This window comes from Amphibalanus amphitrite, unplaced genomic scaffold (genome assembly GCF_019059575.1).
Source record: "Amphibalanus amphitrite isolate SeventyFive unplaced genomic scaffold, NRLGWU_Aamphi_draft 000639F_arrow, whole genome shotgun sequence".
Taxonomy (NCBI): Eukaryota; Metazoa; Arthropoda; class Thecostraca; order Balanomorpha; family Balanidae; genus Amphibalanus; species Amphibalanus amphitrite.
Window position 1 is genome coordinate 160,585 of NW_024882133.1, and position 20,428 is coordinate 181,012.

The 20,428-nt window shown below is 48.9% G+C and overlaps 2 protein-coding genes across 11 annotated transcripts; one reads left to right on the forward strand and one right to left on the reverse strand.

The window, feature by feature from the left end:
- Nucleotides 1–423: 423 nt before the first annotated feature.
- Nucleotides 424–16,126, forward strand: LOC122363773 (TBC domain-containing protein kinase-like protein). Of its 7 annotated transcripts, none has more exons than XM_043333402.1 (14): nucleotides 424–442; nucleotides 2,034–2,233; nucleotides 2,613–2,865; nucleotides 3,171–3,408; nucleotides 3,771–4,114; nucleotides 4,801–4,950; nucleotides 6,828–6,957; nucleotides 11,302–11,463; nucleotides 11,981–12,158; nucleotides 12,482–12,688; nucleotides 13,858–14,019; nucleotides 14,341–14,590; nucleotides 14,967–15,129; nucleotides 15,385–16,126. In XM_043333402.1, the coding sequence occupies exons 2-14, from the start codon at nucleotides 2,041–2,043 to the stop codon at nucleotides 15,487–15,489; spliced, it is 2,535 nt and encodes an 844-aa protein (XP_043189337.1). In that variant the 5' UTR covers nucleotides 424–442; nucleotides 2,034–2,040; the 3' UTR covers nucleotides 15,490–16,126. The 7 variants fall into 7 exon arrangements, with proteins under 7 accessions (XP_043189337.1, XP_043189342.1, XP_043189338.1 ...); XM_043333407.1 differs by lacking the exon at nucleotides 424–442 and adding an exon at nucleotides 1,047–1,080; XM_043333403.1 differs by lacking the exon at nucleotides 424–442 and adding an exon at nucleotides 1,088–1,106.
- On the reverse strand, nucleotides 7,169–18,373 carry LOC122363774 (probable indole-3-acetic acid-amido synthetase GH3.9). Of its 4 annotated transcripts, none has more exons than XM_043333408.1 (8): nucleotides 18,314–18,373; nucleotides 17,830–17,890; nucleotides 17,614–17,702; nucleotides 17,097–17,265; nucleotides 10,166–10,335; nucleotides 8,672–9,843; nucleotides 8,157–8,370; nucleotides 7,169–7,900 (listed from the first exon to the last, which is right to left on the reverse strand). In XM_043333408.1, exons 5-8 carry the CDS (start codon nucleotides 10,256–10,258, stop codon nucleotides 7,643–7,645), a joined length of 1,737 nt encoding a protein of 578 aa, XP_043189343.1. In that variant the 5' UTR covers nucleotides 10,259–10,335; nucleotides 17,097–17,265; nucleotides 17,614–17,702; nucleotides 17,830–17,890; nucleotides 18,314–18,373; the 3' UTR covers nucleotides 7,169–7,642. The 4 variants fall into 4 exon arrangements, with proteins under 4 accessions (XP_043189343.1, XP_043189346.1, XP_043189345.1 ...); XM_043333411.1 differs by having other exon boundaries at nucleotides 18,310–18,373; XM_043333410.1 differs by lacking the exon at nucleotides 17,830–17,890.
- Between the last annotated feature and the right edge of the window lie 2,055 nt (nucleotides 18,374–20,428).

Below are 20,428 nucleotides of genomic sequence, written 5' to 3' on the forward strand. Positions count from 1 at the left end.
AGCTCAATTGGCACGGTCATGTTGGCAAATTACTCGTAGTAATCACCAATACAATAAATGCAATACAAGATACACGTTGGATACACCCAAGATGCATAAACATATGCGTAAACACAATAACAAGCAAAAGGTAAACAAACATTCCCGCAATCAAAACTGACATCAATATATGATGATTAACTGTATTATGTTGATTTTTTTATGTTACATTTTGATTTATCAAAAAAAACCTTCAGAATTATATTTTTTGTGTAAGTGAGAGGTAAAATCACCTAACTTAGCCGTAAAATTCTGCCATTACAGAACTAAAATGTTCAGAAACGTCATTTACAATTCAAGCGTTCGGTGTTTGAAAGGCCAAGCCTTGAGGGCAAATAATTTCGACGATTGCGACAAAAGCGGCGTAGTAGGCGGCGGCGCGCGGGGGAGGCGCGTGGTTGTTGTAAGATACCCTGGTTGTAAGTTCTATAGCCTTGCAGGCCCATGTCGTCCCCTATCTCCCTGTGTGTCCAAGTGCACAGATGACGTCACACGAAGGGGCGGAGTCGGGGGCGGGGCCTGGCGCAACGGCCGCCATATTTGAAATTGTTTTATTAGAATTTATTCTATATTTTGGGTTTCAGTCAATTGTTATCGATAGTTTTATGAACCGTTAGATGTAATATAAGTGATTTATCAAGAAAAAACACATATTCCGCTTGCAATTTCGATTTAAGTACGACCCGCGCCTAGATTCGAACGCACGATCTTTGGATTACGGCGCAAGCATCCTAACCACTACACTACCGCGGCGGCGTGGCGGCCGGCGGAGGGGAGGCTGCGGAGGCATGGGGGCTTTTTTACGCATTTTTGGAAAAACTAATGGGTTTAGTGAAAAACGCTTCTTAGATAATTCAAAGAAAAATGTCTCGGCTTTCCGGTGATGCACTTAGTTTTGTGCTAGCTTTAGCAGAGTTTGTTCTACAGCGCTTCAAAAATCGCCCATTTACATGGGACTTAAACGGGACTTCAAGACTTGCCCCCAGATGACGTCACGAGCTGACGTCACGATCAGGTAGAATCGCCGGACGACCCTACCTGGTATATAGGGCCTTGTAGCCTTGGTTGTAATAATAAAGCGGGTTTTGCGGTAGTCGGGAGGTTTTATTTCAGTTGAAGAAGTCGTTCTGAATTTGTGTTATAGTTTACGTACTTAAGTTGAATAAGCAGCATGGCCTGCAATGATTTGATCTTTCTGCATGCTGGCTTCAGCTTATTGTTACAGTTATGCTGATGCCAGCCGCCAGGGCACCGGTTTTGACTTTAAAGTTCTTCTAGGATTTGAACGAAATTTCAAAACATTTAACTGTAGTCTGTATGACAGTGATAAAGATAATAATGCCATTTTCACTATTTTTCCATTTCAGTGTGACCTTGAGCCGCTGGCGGATCTAGAAAGACGGTCCTGGGACACTGCGGTCTGCGGGTGGAGCATCCAAACAAGTTTCCAAATTCCAAAAACTCATCAGATCTTGATTCCTTATGTGCTGCTCTGCATATGAAACCAAGTTTTCCTAACAAAAGTTGTTAAGTTTCTGTTTTATTCTTGCAAAACCACAAATTTCCATCAATTTCAGACGTTGTGAGGGGAATGCCCCCTTGGATCTGCCAGTGTCTCAAGCAAAAGATGATTGATAAATGATGACCATTGCACAGGGTTCATGTAATATACCCTCCCCACTGCATAAGGCAAAATCCTTATAAGAGTACCTATGCAACAGGCAAATGCAGTTATTAATAACAATAACATGTTAATGCATGCAGTATCACAATATATTGCTTTTTTAAGGTATGCAGAGTAATAATTAGGGAGTATGAATTTTACAGAATATACTAAGTATCTAAGCCACCCTCCTTTGTATTATATGGTTACAAGTGCTCCATTTCTTAATTAGAAAGCTCTGTTTATCTCAAGCTTGAGAATGGAATGTTGTTGAAAATGTACAGGCCAGTGGAACAGTACTCTTCACACTGATGTGCCATTCTGTTTATAGGTGAACCATGGAGCCCATGGGTGGTGCCGGCCTTGGCATCTGCACCTTTTTTGCTTCAGCTCATCCAAATGAATCATGTGGCATGAATGGGCTGCCACTGACGCCCAATTCCATCCAGATTCTTGGCGAGTTTCAGTACCTTAAAACACTGAAACACCCCAATATATGCCAATATGTGGATATCTGTCGTGGGAAACATGGTAAGTTTCAACCATCTTGGGACTTGGGGTGTGTGATGCCTCTTTCTTCTTTATGGTAAGTTGTTTGGTGTACATAGGCAAATGCATATTGTTGTACATGTGGTGAACCCTTGTCACAGAGGGCATAAGCATGTGTACTGCACCATTTCCTGAAGGGTTCCTTCTTTTACTAATGATTGCACTCTTCAGCTATGATTCAGATGGCATCTGTCGAGGGGTGTGATGCACAATGCTTCACATGATGCTTTTAGAGAACGTCCAATGGTTGCGCCAAGCTTTGTCCAAGCACTAGCTCCATTTTAAATCACAATGGTTAATCATGATGTGACTGTCATGCTCTGAATCATGAATGTGATGCCTTGCTCTGTGTTTTTGTCAGAGCGTCTGATGGTGGTTTCGGAGCGCTACGGACACTGTGTGGCCGACGCTCTGGCCGCGGGCTCGCCGCTGGACACTGTGCGGCTCGCCTGGGAGCTGCTGCAGGCGCTGCACCACCTGCACCAGCACCAGGTGGTGGTGCGTAACCTCAGCACCAGCACCGTCCGTCTGGCCGCCGACGGCACTGTCAAGCTGTCCCAGTACGGCCTCTACTACATGACCAGGGACGGCGAGCTCGTGGCCTTCCCCATCGGGTGAGTGGCGTTTGAGCACAGTAACGCAGCTCACTCACTGAACCCACCAACTCCAAACAGGCAATAGCTGAAACTTGAGCACAATGCACTAAGCAAGGTGTAATTCGTCGTTTTTTATCGCGATTAATGGCCGATTATCGAATGATTCTGGACATCGGCACACCTTGCAGTGACCTGACCAATCGCTAGCACGTCCTACTCGGGTACGTTACAGTCGATATCAGGTGGTGTGCGGGGCCGCTGGCGCCGTTCTATCGTGTCTGTGCTGACTGCACTCCTCTCCCGCTCGCCCTCTCCGCCCACAGGGACGTGGCCTACCTGGCACCGGAAGTGCTGGCTTCCGGTCTGACCACTGAGTTCCGGTCGGGTGCCAAGAGCGACGTGTGGTCGGCGGGCATGGTGCTGGCGCGCGCAGCGCTGGCCGGCCGGCACTGGCCGCGCCGGGACGTTGCGCAGGAGGTGATGCGTGTGTTCCGGCTAATGAACAGCTCAGACGTGCTGACCGAGCTGGCTGACGACGCACAGGCTCGCACCCAGCTGAAGGTGAGGACTGAGGGACATGGCCGAACGGTGCGGGGGAGTCGATCGAGATGCTGTTGCCTAGGCTAACTTAGAAAGCCGTTGATTGAAGTGCATTCGGGATAATCCATGTTTAATTATAAAGATATTCGAAATATACACAAATCGTGACCTGCTCCGGCTGATCGAGAGTCTAAGTGACCTGTCACAGTCACTGGGTGAATGTTTGTCGGTATATCGTTTCTACTGTCACTTCCAGAAGAGCAAGCCGCTCTGACTCCGTCGACCGTCCGCCTTGCATTCGTTACCTGAGGACCTGGCTGACCCCAGTGTCTATCTGGCTATCTCTCTGTCTGACTCCTTTCATCTAATTTCTGCCCTCGCAGTCGTTACCGGAAGACGTGGCCGACCTGCTACGCCAGTGTCTGACGCCGGACCCGGCGGCTCGACCGTCGGTCTCTGACCTGCTCTCCCACCGAGTCTTCTCTGGCCGCTCACCGCCGCCGGCCAGCCGCCTACTCCAACCCTTTCCGCTGATGTTCGACTCTCCAGTGGGTGAGGACGAACCGGCCGACTCCGGCTCAGAGGGGGTGGGAGTGGAGGCACACCTCCGGACTCGTCCTCTGACGGAGGTGTACCATCTGTGGAGGCTGGCTGGAGGGGACCTGGAGGCCGAACTGAGGAACCAGGGACGCGTCAAGGGAAAGCCGCCCATCCTCACCGTGCCAAAGTGAGTGACGAGAGCGGAAGGAGACGATGATGGCCGCGTCGGGGGTTCTATTTAGGCGTTGGTAATAGTGTGTATTTGGGGGGATAGGGGGGAGATGAACAGCCGCGGATGAATTAAAGTTTTTTTTTTCTTTTGTTCCAATGCGTCCTATCTGGTAATCATGAGGCATTACCGTGACCCCGCTGTGTTTCCGGCGCCTTGACGTGTCCCGTTACGTTCAGCCTTTGAGACGTGCGAATAAGCGTGGGATGGACTGATTCCATGTTTGGTCTGGTCTGACGCCGACATGTCATTTTGATGGGTGCAATCGAATCGATAGCTCCATACTAATTTCCGTCGAGTTTCGTGCTATTGAACCCTGCATTGATATGCGCTTAAGCACAGAACAAAAACGCGCTTCAGTGCAGCTGCATCGGCTTAGATCGTTTCACAGAAGACCCGTGCCCCGGATGTTGTGATATGATCGGGTTGCCAATTTCGCCAGCGGACTGGGCTTTTATTAGCGTGCTCCATTTTACACTACTACCAAATTTTCTGATGTCATGCTTATGACTGAGGGAAATATAATGATCGTATTCTTCCAATCGAGCTGGCCTATGACTTTTTCTCTTTTGTCTGTCTATATCTCAGCTGACAGTGCCTATATTATCCATTTAGCGTTCAGCTGTCTGTTTGTGCCTTCACAGTGTGGTGACACTGGAGGGGGAGACGTTCGGTGTGCGCCGCGACCGGGACACCCTGTACGACCCCAGCGAGATAGCGCTGCCCCTGGAGCCGCTGCTGCGCCGGCTGTCGGATGTCACTGCCGCCGCCTTCTACCCGCTGCTAGAGAAACGGTCAGTGTCCACAATAAAATAGTGACAGGAATCTGTCTGCTGCTAGAGAAACGCCAAACGGTCAGGCTGCACTTAAATAGAACAGTGAGAGAAAACCACTCACTGCTCGTGAAAGGGTCAGTTTCTACATACAATAAAACGGTGGCAGGAATCCACATTCCACATGCTGCTAGAGAAATGGTCAGTATCTGCAGGAAATAGCGCCAGTATCTCAGTAGATTGCTAGTCGGGTACGGGCCAACGGTCGGTGCATACCTGGGAATGATTGCAGCTCTTCCTAAACGCTGTTGGAGAAAGCCGGCACTGTAGGTCGCGAGCTTAAAGGTAGACTGCCACCTTTTTTCCACAAAACGGTTTTCACTAGAGCTGAGCCACCTATGTCCCAGACTGAAGTCGGTTTTCCGAAATTCGAACCCGTTTGCGAGAAATCGGAGACCAAAGTTCAGTTTGATGCCATTTTTTTAGTCCAAGAAAACCGACATCTCTACTGTTTATCGATAACTTTGAAACATGAATTTTCTTATCTTTTGGTAAATATATGTCAAAACTTTGATTGTTTCGAGATCAGAGAAGAATTTTGGAGTGTCAAAATAAAAGTTAAACTTATATATTCAGTAGTTCATTTTTTCCAAAAAGTGTGGGAAATGGGGTTTAACATGGGCCAGACCCATTCCAAATGAGCCATGATTTTTAAATGTTTTACGAACTTAAATGCAAAATAAATTAAACATGGCCAATTTCTTATGAAATCATATATTAGTAAATCATAAAATACCTTACTTTTTCAAATAAAATGTAATAATCTTATGACCTTGAAGTCTAGTGATGTGTAAACATTGTCGCTAGACATTAACCGATTGATAATTGTATGATAATCGACAATTTTTTTCGCGATTCACGTGATGATACTTTGTCAGGTGAATTCTAAAATTTTGTTTTGTCCAGGGAATAAATCATAGGCCGATCTGAGAAAACTTTTTGAAGGTGGCAGTCTTCCTTTAATGACGGTATGAGAGCGACCCATCGCCTTCTCGAAAACTTACATAGTTGTTTGCTGAAATGACGCCAGTCAGGCCTTCCTAGCTGGTTGACATCAGTAAAGCGACATGGCGACCACTACTCAAGTGCTCACTCAGGTTACAGCAATTGGTTCTGAGAACGTCAGTGGAATAAGAAATATCACGTCTTTTATTCACGTCATCAATAACGGTTCGTACGATGAGGCCCGAGTTACGCAACACTGTCTGCTGCCCGTTAATCAGTAAGCCCGTAAAGGAACAATGAAATCAGTGGCATGCGATGTTCTATTTATGAACAGTAATTTGAGCCGTGTCATAATCCGGAACCCGTTGTCCTGTCACGTTTTATGTAAAGTGGTTAACTAAACGTCATCTGACACTTATGTGAAATCATCCAACACGTTATTGTGGATGTTTGCATTTCACATTCAACGTTATGGCATTTATTTTGGAGAACGAGCTCAGTGTTGCGAGCAATTAAAAAAAATGGACTAATAGAAAAGTACCGTTTCATAACGCGCCTCTTGTCTGTTGTTTTCCATATTTGGTTGGACTGCAGGGTTAGACAATGTCTGGCCATGTAACCCGCTCAAATAAGTTGTCCACTCCTATGATCCACCAATGGAATGAGGTCTGTCGCTGACCGCCCGGGGCTCGCCCTGGAGGGTCGATCTGTGGGATAGAGCGCGATAAGTCTTTGTGAGGCCCTGCAGCCGTCCAGCGTGGGTCCGTCTACAGGAGGGGAGCGACCTGTCGTTGATTGCTCATTGCAGTGGTCCAGCAGCTGTGCGCGTGTAGGATGGGTTCGTTTGTGTGGCATACGCGGCTGTCATTGACTTAGGCTGTGTGCTCCTCTAGGATGGGCCCAGTGCTGCACAGCCAGAGTCAGATGGAACTACAGGAGACCGCTCAGCTGCCGCTGGTCATCCGCGAGTCCGACATCGAGTACCAGCTGCACCGGATCACACTCTTCAGTCGGCTGACACAGGTACTGAACAGCCCAACTCAGCCCCCGGCGCTCTCATGCTCCACGGACGTATTGTAGGTATTCGTCCTTTTCAAATCGCACCGACCCTCTCAAACCCACCGTATCGTCTTTACAATACTTACCAAACAGCAGCGCCCAGAAAGCTGGCCAATGATGCCTGTAACTTTTGTCCCTAAAATCATGCAGTAAGAAATGACATACGCCGAAGTTACATTTTCAGCTTGTATTCGTCATTGATGCTCATTTTCCAGACAGGAACCGAAGAACGGTTACACAAACATACACACAGCATTCACAGTCTGAGAGCATTTGTTGTAGAAGTATGCTAGAGGTACGACAATGCGGTACGGACAGGGAAAAGTTCGCCGATATTTGTGTGGGTATATAAAAAACACAAATATTAAGTTTCCTTTCCATACCTCCGTCCGTACGTCCTTATGAATACCGTTTTTCTTAACATTTGCATCACAACACGGATGCACAGTGAGCTCCGGCAAAACATAAATATAAAACCTGATGCCTCCATCAACATCTTGCTATCGGACCACCATTATCAAACAGATTCTGTTGAAACACCCCTGAGCACCCGGCGCGGATGATGCTAAATTATAGTCGTCTTTCTGAGCGGTCCAAATGTTTGAGTTGGATTATATGGCGCCATTAACCCTGCACCCTTGAGTTTGTCTCACGTCGTCGCCGTTCGTCGTTGCTGCTCCCCGTCCTCAGGGTGCCGCTCCTCCAACATCAGCTGTAGCAGGCTCTCGGTCCGCAGTACGCGGGGCACCTTGAACTGCAGCGCGCTCGTGTCTGAGTTGGCCAGCACGTGTTGTCGGAGCCGCTCGAACGCGCCCGGTCGGAGGCACACCACCTGGGCGGGTCCGATGGCCGCCTTGGCGCGGAACGAACGGTACACCTCGTGGTGCGCGCATAGCGACTCGTCCACCTGCCGGGAGAGAGGCGGGGTTCGGGAAGATGGTGACTAAGAGCCCGGCGGCCTATGGCACATAGAAGTGGCGCTGCCGCCAAATTTAAATACATTCTCGATAAGGCGAGCACAGACCGAGTTGGACCGTGTCCCTTTGGCTTTAAAGACGATCAACCAGCCGAACACAGTTCAGCCTCTGCTCAAATTAATCACGACTCTGAGCCCTACCGACCCACCGACCCTAGTCCCACTAGTCCTAATTGCACCGTCCTACCTTTTGCCTTTCGTCGTCTGTGAGCGGCTTCCCATTCAGCTCCAGCAGTACCACATAGTGAGGTGGTGAGTCCGCCGCTCCGGCCAGCAGCACACTCTCTGCAGTGGTGTAGTCCACCAGCGTAGAACTCCAGCCGTCTGCCGCTGACCGCAGCGCTCCGAAAAACGCCGCCTCGGACATCTTCTCCGAGTGGACGTCCAGCAGCTGGCCCTTCCTGAAACGGGCGAAAGTTTGAGGAGGTTAATGCGAGAGATAAATATCAAGTGTCGACTCGTTCTTTGATTGCCTAAACATGACGCCTAAATATGTTTGACGTTGGTATCCGGTCCTGTTACATTTGCCGCTACAAGCTCTAAATTTGACACATTGGCGATAAATGGGATGGTCGATTAGAGCAAATTGACCGTGGCTTGTAATTTTTTCAGTACGATGCTTACAAGGCACTTGTTGGGGGTAATCCGTCTGTTATTCCCACTTTCTACCTAGAAGTCTAACTTCAGCGTCCCCGAACTTACCTGTAGAGGAACTCGACAACTGGCGCGCCGTTGTAGAAGTCCACCACCCGCACTACGTCGCCCATGCGGAACCTGAACATGCCGGACCGGTTGGTGACGATCAGCTCGTACTCGCCGCCGACCTCCAGCTCAGACGCCAGCAGGATCTTGTCGCCGTCTGTCCCAGCCGTCTCGCCGAACTCGAACAGCATGGCTCGCGGGTGAAGTACGTAGCGCGGTTGGGACTCTTCAGGCCAGAGATTGACGCCGAGCAGACCCTCGGTGGCGGCATAGAGCGCACTGTAGAGCGGCACCTGGCCGGTGTACCGTCCCTGGAGTCGCGCGGCGTACAGCTGCATCGCTCCAGAGGTCACGGTCGTGATGAAGTTGAGATGAGGCCACACGCGTCGCGCTAGGCGACCGTCCCGAAAGGCGTTCTCTGACTCAAAGATCTCTCTCAGCTCAGCGGCGCGGGCCGGCTCAGGGCTGAGAGCGGCGTCACACGCGGTCCGTACGGAGTCGGGTACGTCGACGTCCTTTCCGAGCCTGCCCGCAGCCAGATCTCGGACCAGACGCTGCCAGTCTCTCTCGAGCGCGGAGAACACGGAGTAGACGAATGAGGCGAAGTTGGCCTCGATGGCTCCCAGCTCGCGGTCTCTCAGGCCGAACAACAGATGCACATACACGGCGGCCGGTTCAGATGGGATGTCGTTGGCCGCTGGCGGGGAGCTGTACAGAAACTGAGTGTGTTCACGGCCGTCTTTTTGTCCGGGAGGCGCGACTGAGGCGGGTCCGATGGGCAGTCCGCCAGGGGAGTATCGCCAGCGCGGCGCCACCACCGGTCGCATCTGGCGCTGCAGGCGGCCGGCGCCGGGGAAGGCGACCAGCTGCCGGTCCAAGAGCAGGAGCACGCCGCTGACCAGGTTCACCACCAGACTCCCGGTGACTGGCATCAGTTTACTGCCGCCCGAGGTGCCCGAGGTGCAGGCGAGTGACCGCGGCGGACCGGTGAAGAGTACGTCCCGCTCGCCGTCGGCCAGCCGGCGGACGTAGCCGTCGTAGTGGCCGTACTCGGTGACCGGATGCGAGGAACGGAACGCAGCCAGACTGGTGATGCCGCTCAGGTTGTGGTCGCGGCCGTACGCCGAGTCTCGGCTGGCGCGGAGACGCTCCAAAAGGGTCTGCTCCTGACACTGTTAATCATTAGAAAGAGATCAAATTAATATGGCAACCCGTCTAATGTCAGTGCAACGTGTTCCAGTAATCGGTGCACTCACGATGGACAAGCTGCAATTAGGGTACAATACTGGTGTACTAAGTACTTGTAACTTTTTCAACTTAATGCTTGAATGAATAACTATTTCAGTTAAGGTTAATGGGATCGTTGTTTGGTTGTCTTCTTGATAAGAAACGCTTTTGAGTTTTGAGCCCCCCCACTCCCGAGTCTCGGAGGACGCGGTTACACGAACACTGGCTACACGTTGCGAGCTCCACACACTGTTTCGGTCGACTCACTTTCATGAAGTGTTTGGTGTCCCTGTCGAACCTCCTCCTCATATATCTGGCCACAAAGGCCAGCAGCTTCTGTGTAGCGTACTGTTTCACCATGCTTGCGAACGTGTGGTACGGCGACTTTCGAACGGAGCTGATCTGAATACAGGCGAGGGCTAGCAGAGATATTGCTCCTGAAACAAACGAACACAGCAACTAATGAACGGGGCTGACCTGCAGGCTTACATTAGGAGTAACAGCGATACGGTTCATGCATATGCTGAAACTGTCTTTTGTTACCGATAACCACTTGGCTGGGCTTTTGGAAGGATTATCAGCTCACCTGTATACATGAATGGCCAGGAGTACCAAACGTTTTTGTATCCAGTCAAATGAATCGTAAACCACTTTCTTCTGTCGTAAATGAATTGCGTTAGATCGTATTTCACACACTGTGGTACATGTTTCTGCACCGTTTAATTACAAAATAGCGCCTTACCGAGCAGTATTCCGTTCAGCAGCCACAGCAACATCATAGCAACAACCGTCCTTTATACACAGGTGTAGCGCTCACGCACACTAAAGCCCCACTACCGTATCCTCGGACTGACACGAGAGCATATCTGCGAGGTTGTTACTTGTTAGTCGGCCGAGAGACCTGTTGCGCTGCAGGGCTATCGACGCCCTATCATTGGGGTCGCGGGAGATACAGGCACGTTTCACCAATGGTCGCTTTGAGCGTGTGACCGCACAGGTCTTCAAGTGGTTTGGGCGATGTCGACAGGTGTTTTGCTGTCATCTTTATCCCCTTTTTGCTTTTATTTTATGGAGCAGCTGATATCAGTGTTTTGCGTCAATTGACAAACAGCTGGTAAAATTGCATCTGAGCCTTTGTGTTTATCTACCAGGTATCAATTAATCGACATGTTTGGTATTTACTGCATTGTAACACTTCCCGATCAAGTGGTGTTGGTAATGATTCCAGTAGTAGTTTTTCCGTGATTGGTGGCAGTTTCGTCTAAAAAAGCTGAAATTGTGACATATGTCCGCTGATTCAAACCACGGGTCCAGCAACCGTTCCCCTGAACACGCATCTGGCCAGTGACCACTGACCACTCCTATGATCCCGTGCATCTGACTAGTAATCGTTCTGACCCCAGGTGTACCCGTTCCTGTCCGGCCGACTGGAGGAGGAGGCCCGCACGGACACCCCGCCGCTGTACCGGGCCCACGGCTGGGCGGCCCTGCTGCGGGTCACGGGCCTCCTGCAGAGCCGCTACGACGCCATCGACAAACTGACGGCTATACCCACCGACAGACAGGTGAGGAACACCGACCAAAGTCGCACCAGCAGACGGGCCATACCCGCCGACAGACAGGTAAGGATATTGACTACAAAGGTACACAGAAGCTGACGTTCAAACCCACAGACAGACAGGTGAGCGGTGCTAGGATAGGGAGATGTCGCTGACGGATCCGTAGAGAGGCAAGTTAGATCTGCTGAAGGTTAGAACGACCAGACGCGCGAATTGACGGATCAGGCAGAGCCGTGCTGCAGAAGGGAAAGCGTATAGAGCCGGCATTTCCTTGCAGTATCGATTCACAGTATCGATTCGCCGATGATAATGAGCGCGCCATTGGCTGGTCGCATGCTAATGCGCTTCCCTCTTATTTGAAGTTGCGAAGTCGAAGGTCTTTACCGTATGGGTGACCATAAAATACTTTTTCCGTTTTCGATAGCAACAGCTGTCGAACGTCTGACTGCGCCGGCGATGCTCATTTCTGTCAGTAAGCGAAGAGTCGCACGTCTAACCACGCCCTTCTCTGTTCTGCCGTCAGATCGAGGTGGACATCCCGCGGTGTCACCAGTACGACGAGCTCCTCTCGTCACCGGCCGGCCACCGAAAGCTGCAGCGGGTGCTGAAGGCCTGGGTGGTCACCCACCCGCAGTACGTCTACTGGCAGGGACTGGACTCGCTGGCCGCGCCGCTCGTCTACCTCAACTTCAACAACGAAGGTAGCGGAGCGGGATCAGGTCATCCAGTTTTACCCCGTTTAAATAATTGGCGATTTGACGTGGTAGACAACTTCTGAATATCGATTGCTGAGCTTAAACGGGATAACCCCTATATTCAAAGCAAAAAAGAAAAAAAAACGAAAAAAACGAGACATCTCCGTCCGTATTTTGGCACGTATGCTGGTACTATAACAGCACCACGCTGTTAAACAATATGACGCACTTTTGCCACTGACAACCGTCCAGATCTAACCACTATCACCAGGTAGACTAGGTACCGTAATGTCTTGAGCCACGTCTGACCATGTTCACCCCTCCCACAGCGCTGGCGTACGCCAGTCTGTCCGCCTTCATCACCAAATACCTGCACGACTTCTTTCTGAAGGACAACGCGGCGGTGATTCAGGAGTACCTGGCAGTGTTCGGCCTTCTGACGGCGTTCGTCGACCCCCTGCTGGGCCAGCACCTGACCCAGACCGGCTTCGTGCCGGAGCTGTACGCCATCCCGTGGTTCCTCACCATGTTCACGCGTAAGTACTTATAAGTGTTACATAGGAGTGATGCTAATGATTTGTTAGGATTCTTTGTCATGGTCCTTGTCACCGCAAGTTAGTAACTGGCAGGACTCAAACCTTAATCCTTCATCTCAGCTTAACGTAGGATCTGTTGGACATTTACCTCTGAGTCATCTGATCCGGAGGCTTGTAGTAGTGCTGCTACGCTTGTGACCACAGAAACAGCTGCTTCCAGTGCACGTAATGAATTTTTTGTCATCGACTGTACGTCAGCTGGTGAGGTGTTATAGCAAATCCGGGCACGCCCAGAGGAAGGTCCACTTACTACGCGGTCACTATCATCTAGGAAAGCCCACAGCCCGATCCACCTACCCTTATTATCCGACCCCACCGTCCACACGCCCACGCTGTAATACACAGGTCTAAGCGACAACCTGTGCTACCCTATGACATCACCTGGAGACAGCTATCGCTAACTTACATGCGAACGACTCTAGGCGACGGTACAGCACCAGTCACAGCAAGGCTGTAGTCTCACTAAACTGTGTAGGACACGATGGAGCGGGTATTGTCGCTGTATTAATGGGGTGCTATCGCCGCTGCTGGCGACATGCTATTGCTGCCGGGCCGCTGTACTCTAGCCGATGGCAAGCTGTAGTCGCTGTATTTAGAGATGGGATTCGGATCGTTCGCAGGAAATATGACATAAGCATTAGCTCGCGACACAGGTGTGACATTCATACTCGAGTATTACACCCCTCCTGCCTGACTAAACGACACGCTAAGGGCCCGGGTAACACGTCGGATATGGTAATGATTCGCCTGTGCCACTGTGATGCTGTTATGGACATTGGACAAGCCAGGCGATTTAAATCTGGGCGTGTTGGGACTGCGTGTTCGGTTGGGCCTTAGCAGAAGGACACGACACTTGCAGCATGTGTCGGCGGCACGGCCGCTACCACCAGCCGGAAGGGTGGGAAGAAAGACGCTGCGATTTGTGACCTGCCCAACAGCCTGATCGGCTGGGTCACCCCTCCACTGTTAATTGGTAAGGCTACATCCGACGGGTGTGGCCCACTCAGCGGGACTGCAGAAGCAATAAAGCTGCGATCCTTCAACAATATCTACTTCAAAATGCTATTATTTTAAGACATGTTTTCACCTACTTCGACCTCCCATTTCAGACGTGTTTCCGCTGCACAAGATATTCCACCTGTGGGACGCGCTACTTCTGGAGGACTCTGGGTTTCCGCTCTGTGTCGGCGTGGCCATCCTGCAGCAGCTGAGGGACAGACTGCTGCAGTTCGGCTTCAACGAGTGCATCCTGCTCTTCTCAGACATGCCAGGTTAGCCGAAGTATAGGCGTTACGCATGTAAAATGTGTTCAGTATTTTTGCCACCTTTAGTACTGTCGCCATAACCGGGTGTAAAAGGGGATAGACTTCCAGCTCGTACGTGGGCCAGTCATAAAAGTTTCTTCAGTGCTGGACTACGAGTGTGAAATGCGATTAATGAAACACTTGACAACTCGTGAAAAATCGATCCGGAGGCCGGGTGATTGGTTCACTGCAACCTCCGACTCAGCACATATGTTGGTGCAACTGTTCAAAGCAGTGTACTAGTTATCTATCTGTGATCCTGACCTGCCCTCCCCGCTACTGCCACAGACATCAACATGGAGGCGGTGGTGGTGGAGTCGTTGCGCGTGCAGGCGCTGACGCCCCGCTCGGTGCTGCACCGGGAGCACGCGCCACCGTCGGAACACAGCCGCCCGGGCCGGCTGGAGGGGCCGCCGCTGCCGCTGGCCGAACTGCGCCAGCTGCGGCTGCCCCGGCTGGCCGCCGCCGAACTGATCGAGTGGAGCCGCCGGCCCGGCCCCAGCCAGGTGTGCGTCCTGGACGTCCGGCCCGCCGACGAGTATCCTTTTACTGCGTGACAGACGGTGATGGGAGCGGGGAGGAAGAATTGGGCAAAGGTAGCTAATGATACAAAATATAGGACGAATGACATCTACGAAAGACGGAATGGGGGATTATATTCATTTTTCACGTTGAAGTATCTGGCATTTATTATTCAGAGGTACTGAATTTACACATTCGCAGTCTGCTTACTTTTGTCTTATTTCAAATCGTTTTCATTCTGGTAGAAGCGCAGGCCATGACTTCGATATTTTTCCGCAGCATGCTGTATACAGCTGTGTAGTTTTTCAGGAACAGGTAAATGAATTCTGTGCTCATACATTAAATATGTCAGCTGTCTGGTTCTGCCAATTTCCTGAGCCCTTGGTCACCAGTTTCCAGCGCGGCTGTTTCCCGGGTGCCGTGCACGTGCCTCCCGGCTCTCTGCTCACAGAGGACGGCCAGCTGGTGCCCGGGCCGGCCGCCGACGCCGTCCGCGCCGCCAAAGGACAGATCATGTGTGTGGTCGGAGGACGAAACGCCACTGCCGTCAAGCAGGTACGATCGGTGGGTGTAGGTGGCGCTTTGACAAAGCTTTCACCGGCTATGCATAATGATTTGGGGTATTGACTCTTTGCAGCACTGTCTTCGAGCCACCCTTTTCACTGCTAATGGTTTGTTATTTTGTCCGGTACAGCCGTCATGTATTTGCCATTAATTGGCAACGGTTTCATTAACGCAAAGTGCCTGTCCCCAATCATGACCGGCTCTTGCAGCTATGTGCTTTTCTGACGCTCTGACCCTCTCGCACAGACGTCGGAGGGGCTGCTGGCTCTGGGCTTCCCGCGAGTGTGCACTCTTCACCGGGGCGTAGAGGCACTCAGGGAGGCACAGGCCCTCCAAGTTCCCTCATCGTAGTGCGATGACCAACGGGCGAGCCACAACGCAGTGCCGTCGCTCTGTCATCTGCAGGAGACGCGTGAATCTACAGGTATGAGAAGCGCCCGCCCGGTACCGCTGTGTTGTGAAATGTCTACAACCGAGGACGGTGATTGTGCTGCTGGTTGTTGCCGGTTTCGACAGAGCTTGGCTGTTGGTGTTTTATAGTGGACGTAACAGCTATGATCTGCAAGTATGTGCGACTAAGCCGGAAGAATAATTTTCAGAGTTGGTGGCATGTCCTTTTCGATTATTGTCCAGTTCCTAAGTAAGAAGCATGCCCGTGAAAAAGGGGCTGTAATAGCGCAATGCGCAATGGACATTCCCATTCTTAAATGTGGTACAACGTTTAGGACATTTACAAGACGAGAACCTTATCCCGTTGTCTTGTAGGCTTGTCCAGGCAGCATCACGTAAATGGTGTGTACTTTGAAATCATGTAGGTACTTTATCATTTCCATTTTTCACAGTCCACTAACGCACGAGAGTTGAGTGGAGGCCATTGGGCACAAAAGCCCAAGCAAGCTTATGCAATCATTCACAGTTGTGCTCTTTTTGTGCATTGTTCCGTTGTTTGTTGCTTTAATCATAGGAAAGAATAACTAATTTCTTGTCAGCGGCAGAGCAAAATCGCAATACCACGGTGCAGCTTAGAAAAACGCCGATGACCTTACCATAAATTTACCACACATGCGAAGACCAGATATATAGCTGGTAGAGTTCTATATTACTAATTGTAAAAAAACGGGTACGCTGTTTCATGCTCTACTGGCGGAAAACGGTAGTGTACGTTTCAACATCCCCTCCCTCCAGTAGAGAGCGGCTGGAAGGAAGGAGGAGCGATTGCCATGGACTTAGTCACAGCAAAACGAGCACACTGACTGGGTGCTTTTGTTTATTGTTCCTCAGCCAAGAACACAGTCATCAGAACCACGCTCGCAGAGACGGCATATGTTTGGGCATGTTTACCGGGCATAGAACGCGAGTTGAAGGTTCTTGCTAGGATTGTAAAGAGCGCTATTAGCCTTCATTGTGATGATGGTAACAAGTATTTGCTAATATCTTTAACGCCTATGACGGTGTTGGGCTATTTGCACCATTCCTTCTGGTGGAAGGCAGTGTTGAAGGCATTTTATGATTTATTGTACAGTGAACTGTGATGGAACCGCGAAGTCATGTTACATAAATACACAATATATGCAAAACATAAATATTTGTGTCCTAAGTATAATAATCAACTTTTGTTATCGTACAGCTGTGATCGACGCCATTCAAATCAAGCCCAAAATAGGCCGAACAAGATATTAAGGTAATACAATGCACACTGTTTCAGGTGCTAGTATGATAATCATCGCATTGCAATTGCGATACTGTTGGGTGTTGGTGACTGGAGTTCAGGAGATGAGTCATTGCTCTTCAGAAGCGACCCACAACCCAACTGCTTAATTTGAGTTGCAGCACGACACCATTTTCACGATGAGTTTCAAAACTCCTCAAGAGATGAGACAATCAGCATTCAACAACACACGGCGTCGATGTCATCCACACCGCTCCAACATCCCCGGACCATATGTAAATACACCTACTATGAACGGACTGCGAGGGCGGCGGCGACTAGTCGAGCTGAGCTGGCGCTGCGGGGTCGGAGGCTGCTGATGACGGAGCTGCCGTCACCGCCGAGCCGCGACCTCTCGACACCAGCGTCACCGCGGCGACCGCGACGACGGCCGTCAGACCCAGCGTGGCACGCGCCACCTGCGGGACGAACGCAGACGGGCACAAAGACGGTGAAGAGGCTGTGAAATGTGAGTTCTGCAATATCAAAATGATAGTGATGTTGGCATGGTGCCCATGCTTGATAATGGTGAATTTTAGGTAGCATGGTGAAGAACGATAACAAAAGATCTTCCGGTGTAAAGAAGAAGTCGACTTTGATGTGGAGTTAGGTAAGAGATCGATCAAGTCGACGTGACTTTCATTGAACAGTTAATATGATACCTGTGCCATTGTTCCTTCAGATCTTCCAAACTTTGCTGTGTTTTCGATCATTCTTACTCATATTTATTGATTCATCTAATCAAACTAGGTAGAACAGCCACTTACATTCGCTCGTCCTTGAATGGTGCTGCTGTTGAAAGTCTTGCCAAGAGCTCCAGGAAGCTCTGCCTGAACTGTGCCTCCTGGCTGCTGACCTAAAACATAGAAACTTTGTTTAGTTATGAATTCTAAGACAGATTCAGGACACTGGATTTCATTGTATCAATTAAAAAAATGAAACCTTCACTGATTATTACATAATGTTAGGTACACTACACCTACCTTTAACAGCTATTTTGTAGAGCTCTTGCAAAAGACAGAAGAATGACATGGGTGGTGCTTTCTGGAAAGGAGGAAATGGAGTTACACTATTGCCAAATGACACAAAAATTAAATTTAAATTCAAATGAATTTCAATGGAATGGATTCATTTATATACATTTTAAGCTGCCCATGCATAAAACCTGATTCTTTTTCAAGAGCAAGAAGCATCTGTATTTGGAAAAAATGCTGGAAATGCCTTGCAAGACATTTCTTTTTTCATTTGAGGCTTAGCAAAACATTCCAACACATAGAGGATTCACAGCTACAAAACATTCAACAATGCTGGTGGTTATGTAACAAGGGATCAATATCACAGGAATCCGGTTTTATCTGCTTCGTCAAATCAATGTAGATAATCGATTGAGTGGGCAGAAGTATCGAACCCCGAAAAGTACATCCAAAACGGAATGGATTTTATAGATAGCTTTAAATACGCACCTACCTTCCCCACAGAAGAACTCAAGCGATGCCGAGCGAGGGCGAGAGGGCCCTGGTATTAACTGGATTATTGGCCAGCTGGCGCCGTATGGTGGCGCTAGCAGAGTTTCTTACATTTCAATGCTAGATATAAAAGAATAAATATTTACCTATCAATTTTTCATTTAAAGCCATTTAAAATATTTATGTCCATCCTACTACCTCGCTTATATCTATAATTAAATATCTATTGTACGTCGCCAGCTGGCCAGCCAGCTGACGCAATCCAGTTTTTACCGAAGCCCGGGCGAGAACGAAACCGAGGGCAGCCTTTGCCTGGCGTCTTTTGGCAGTCTATATGGAAGGGGGAGGAGTCATGTTATGTAGCAGGTGCGGATATTTGGGTTCTCATTTGTGCTTCCAAATGAAGTATTATCCCTAATGTGAAAACCGGAAATAATTTCTGAGGCCAAAAAACAATTAGCAACTCTGAATGTTGAGAACAAGAATATGTTGTCAGGCATATTTACGTCTGGACAACGAGTTGCGGGGAAAAGTGCTGATTTTGTTGCAGTTTTAGGAGCCGGTGATTAGGCTGGATTTTTGGGTTACTTTTTCGTTCCGATTCATGTATTTCATAGTGTTTGGCTTTTGAATATTTTAGTTCTTTCAGATAAATATTACTTGCCTTACAACTTTTGTAAAAACGTTTCATTTTTTATAAGCCGACCTTCAGAGTCCTAAAAGTACATCAGCACTACAATCATTGTAAACAAACAAATGGAGCATGGCTCTGTTCCAAGGCGCTTTTTAAGTTTATCTGGTGGTTTCCGTACTCTTGTACGTCGTTTTGTTGGACGTTTTGAATCCCTTAAAATTGACTTATATCATATTTAAGAAGCATGTGACTGAAAACAATCCGAAGTATCCAGGAGGCTGACAGAGTGAGAGGTCCTGACTCCTGAGCAGAGCAATATCAATATCAAGTTGAACTTGAAGCTATGAAATTTTGGTTGATAACCGCAAGTTGATCGGGCTCATATATCAGCAAGAAAAAGTAAAATTAAAAGAGCTTATTGGCCGAAAACAAGCTATAATATTACAGATCTTTGAGCAATACTGAAGAGCGCGCTGAGCAGGATCATGCCAGAAAATGTTGACTGATGAGCGTATATCAATAGATGTAGGTATTGGTATGGTATTGAATGATAACTTACAACAGCAAGATAAATTAGTGCTAACTATCAAGTTAAAAATCTAGAATGAATGGACTTTGGCAGCTTTACTATGCTTAGATGCTATGCAGATTGTAATGTGCATCACCAGCATCAGGTACTCAGTGTCTGGCAAATGAAACATGCGTTCATTCCATTGCTACTGGAGGAGGAAGCTTGGATCACTAAATCCACTTTATGTTGATTTTGATGTTAATCATTACTGTATTTCTTGAAAAAAGGATTGTTATAAAATTGTCAATGTGACAATCCATGCAACAATGTGATCATATAATGTGTTCATAGTCATTCGTGATAGTGATTGTTGGTCCAATATACAATGGCAAAGCTCTCAGTCTCAGCGTTTCTTCCTGTGGATGGCCAGCAGTGACTCAGAGCTTAGAAGTATTAGTTTTCTTCACAAGGCTGGGATAAAAAGTACTGAGGGTAATCTTCCACCAAGGAACTCTACTTTGACATGTTATGAGATGTAGGCCCAAGTAGGTAGGTGCTTAGTTCCTATAGTCAAGCGGTTGTGTAGGTTTAGTCGGGTTAGCTTAGATTAGGTTATGTTAGTTTTTTAATTTGCCAAGCGTCCATAAAAATGTGACCTGAGCAATGAGCATACCTGAATAACCTGACAGCTGACCTAACCTCAATCATCACACATATTTGCAGCCTACCCAAGACCTGCATAGCAGTAGCACCCAGTTATAGGTAGGTACTCACCCTAACTCAATCTTACCTGCTAACCTTCTACTTGCCAATAGCTAGCTCACCTCGCCAAGCTGCATCCAGGGAAACAGTCAACTGAGGAACTGGCTCATTGGGTGGCTGGTGTGAGTCTGTGCATTTAAAGTGTTTTTTTTTCTCTGAAGCTACTCTGCACTGCTGTATGTCATGTTAGATGCTCAGAAAATGTGGGA

Coding starts and splice junctions, on each gene's coding strand:
- LOC122363773 (XM_043333402.1), top strand. CDS start 2,041: ATGGAGCCCATGGGTGGTGCCGGCCTTGGCATCTGCACCTTTTTTGCT. Junction 4,115..4,800: donor CCCATCCTCACCGTGCCAAA/GTGAGTGACGAG, acceptor GTGCCTTCACAG/TGTGGTGACACTGGAGGGGG. Junction 4,951..6,827: donor TACCCGCTGCTAGAGAAACG/GTCAGTGTCCAC, acceptor GTGCTCCTCTAG/GATGGGCCCAGTGCTGCACA.
- LOC122363774 (XM_043333410.1), bottom strand. CDS start 10,258: ATGGTGAAACAGTACGCTACACAGAAGCTGCTGGCCTTTGTGGCCAGA. Junction 9,844..10,165: donor ACACCAAACACTTCATGAAA/GTGAGTCGACCG, acceptor AATGATTAACAG/TGTCAGGAGCAGACCCTTTT. Junction 8,371..8,671: donor GTTGTCGAGTTCCTCTACAG/GTAAGTTCGGGG, acceptor CGCCCGTTTCAG/GAAGGGCCAGCTGCTGGACG.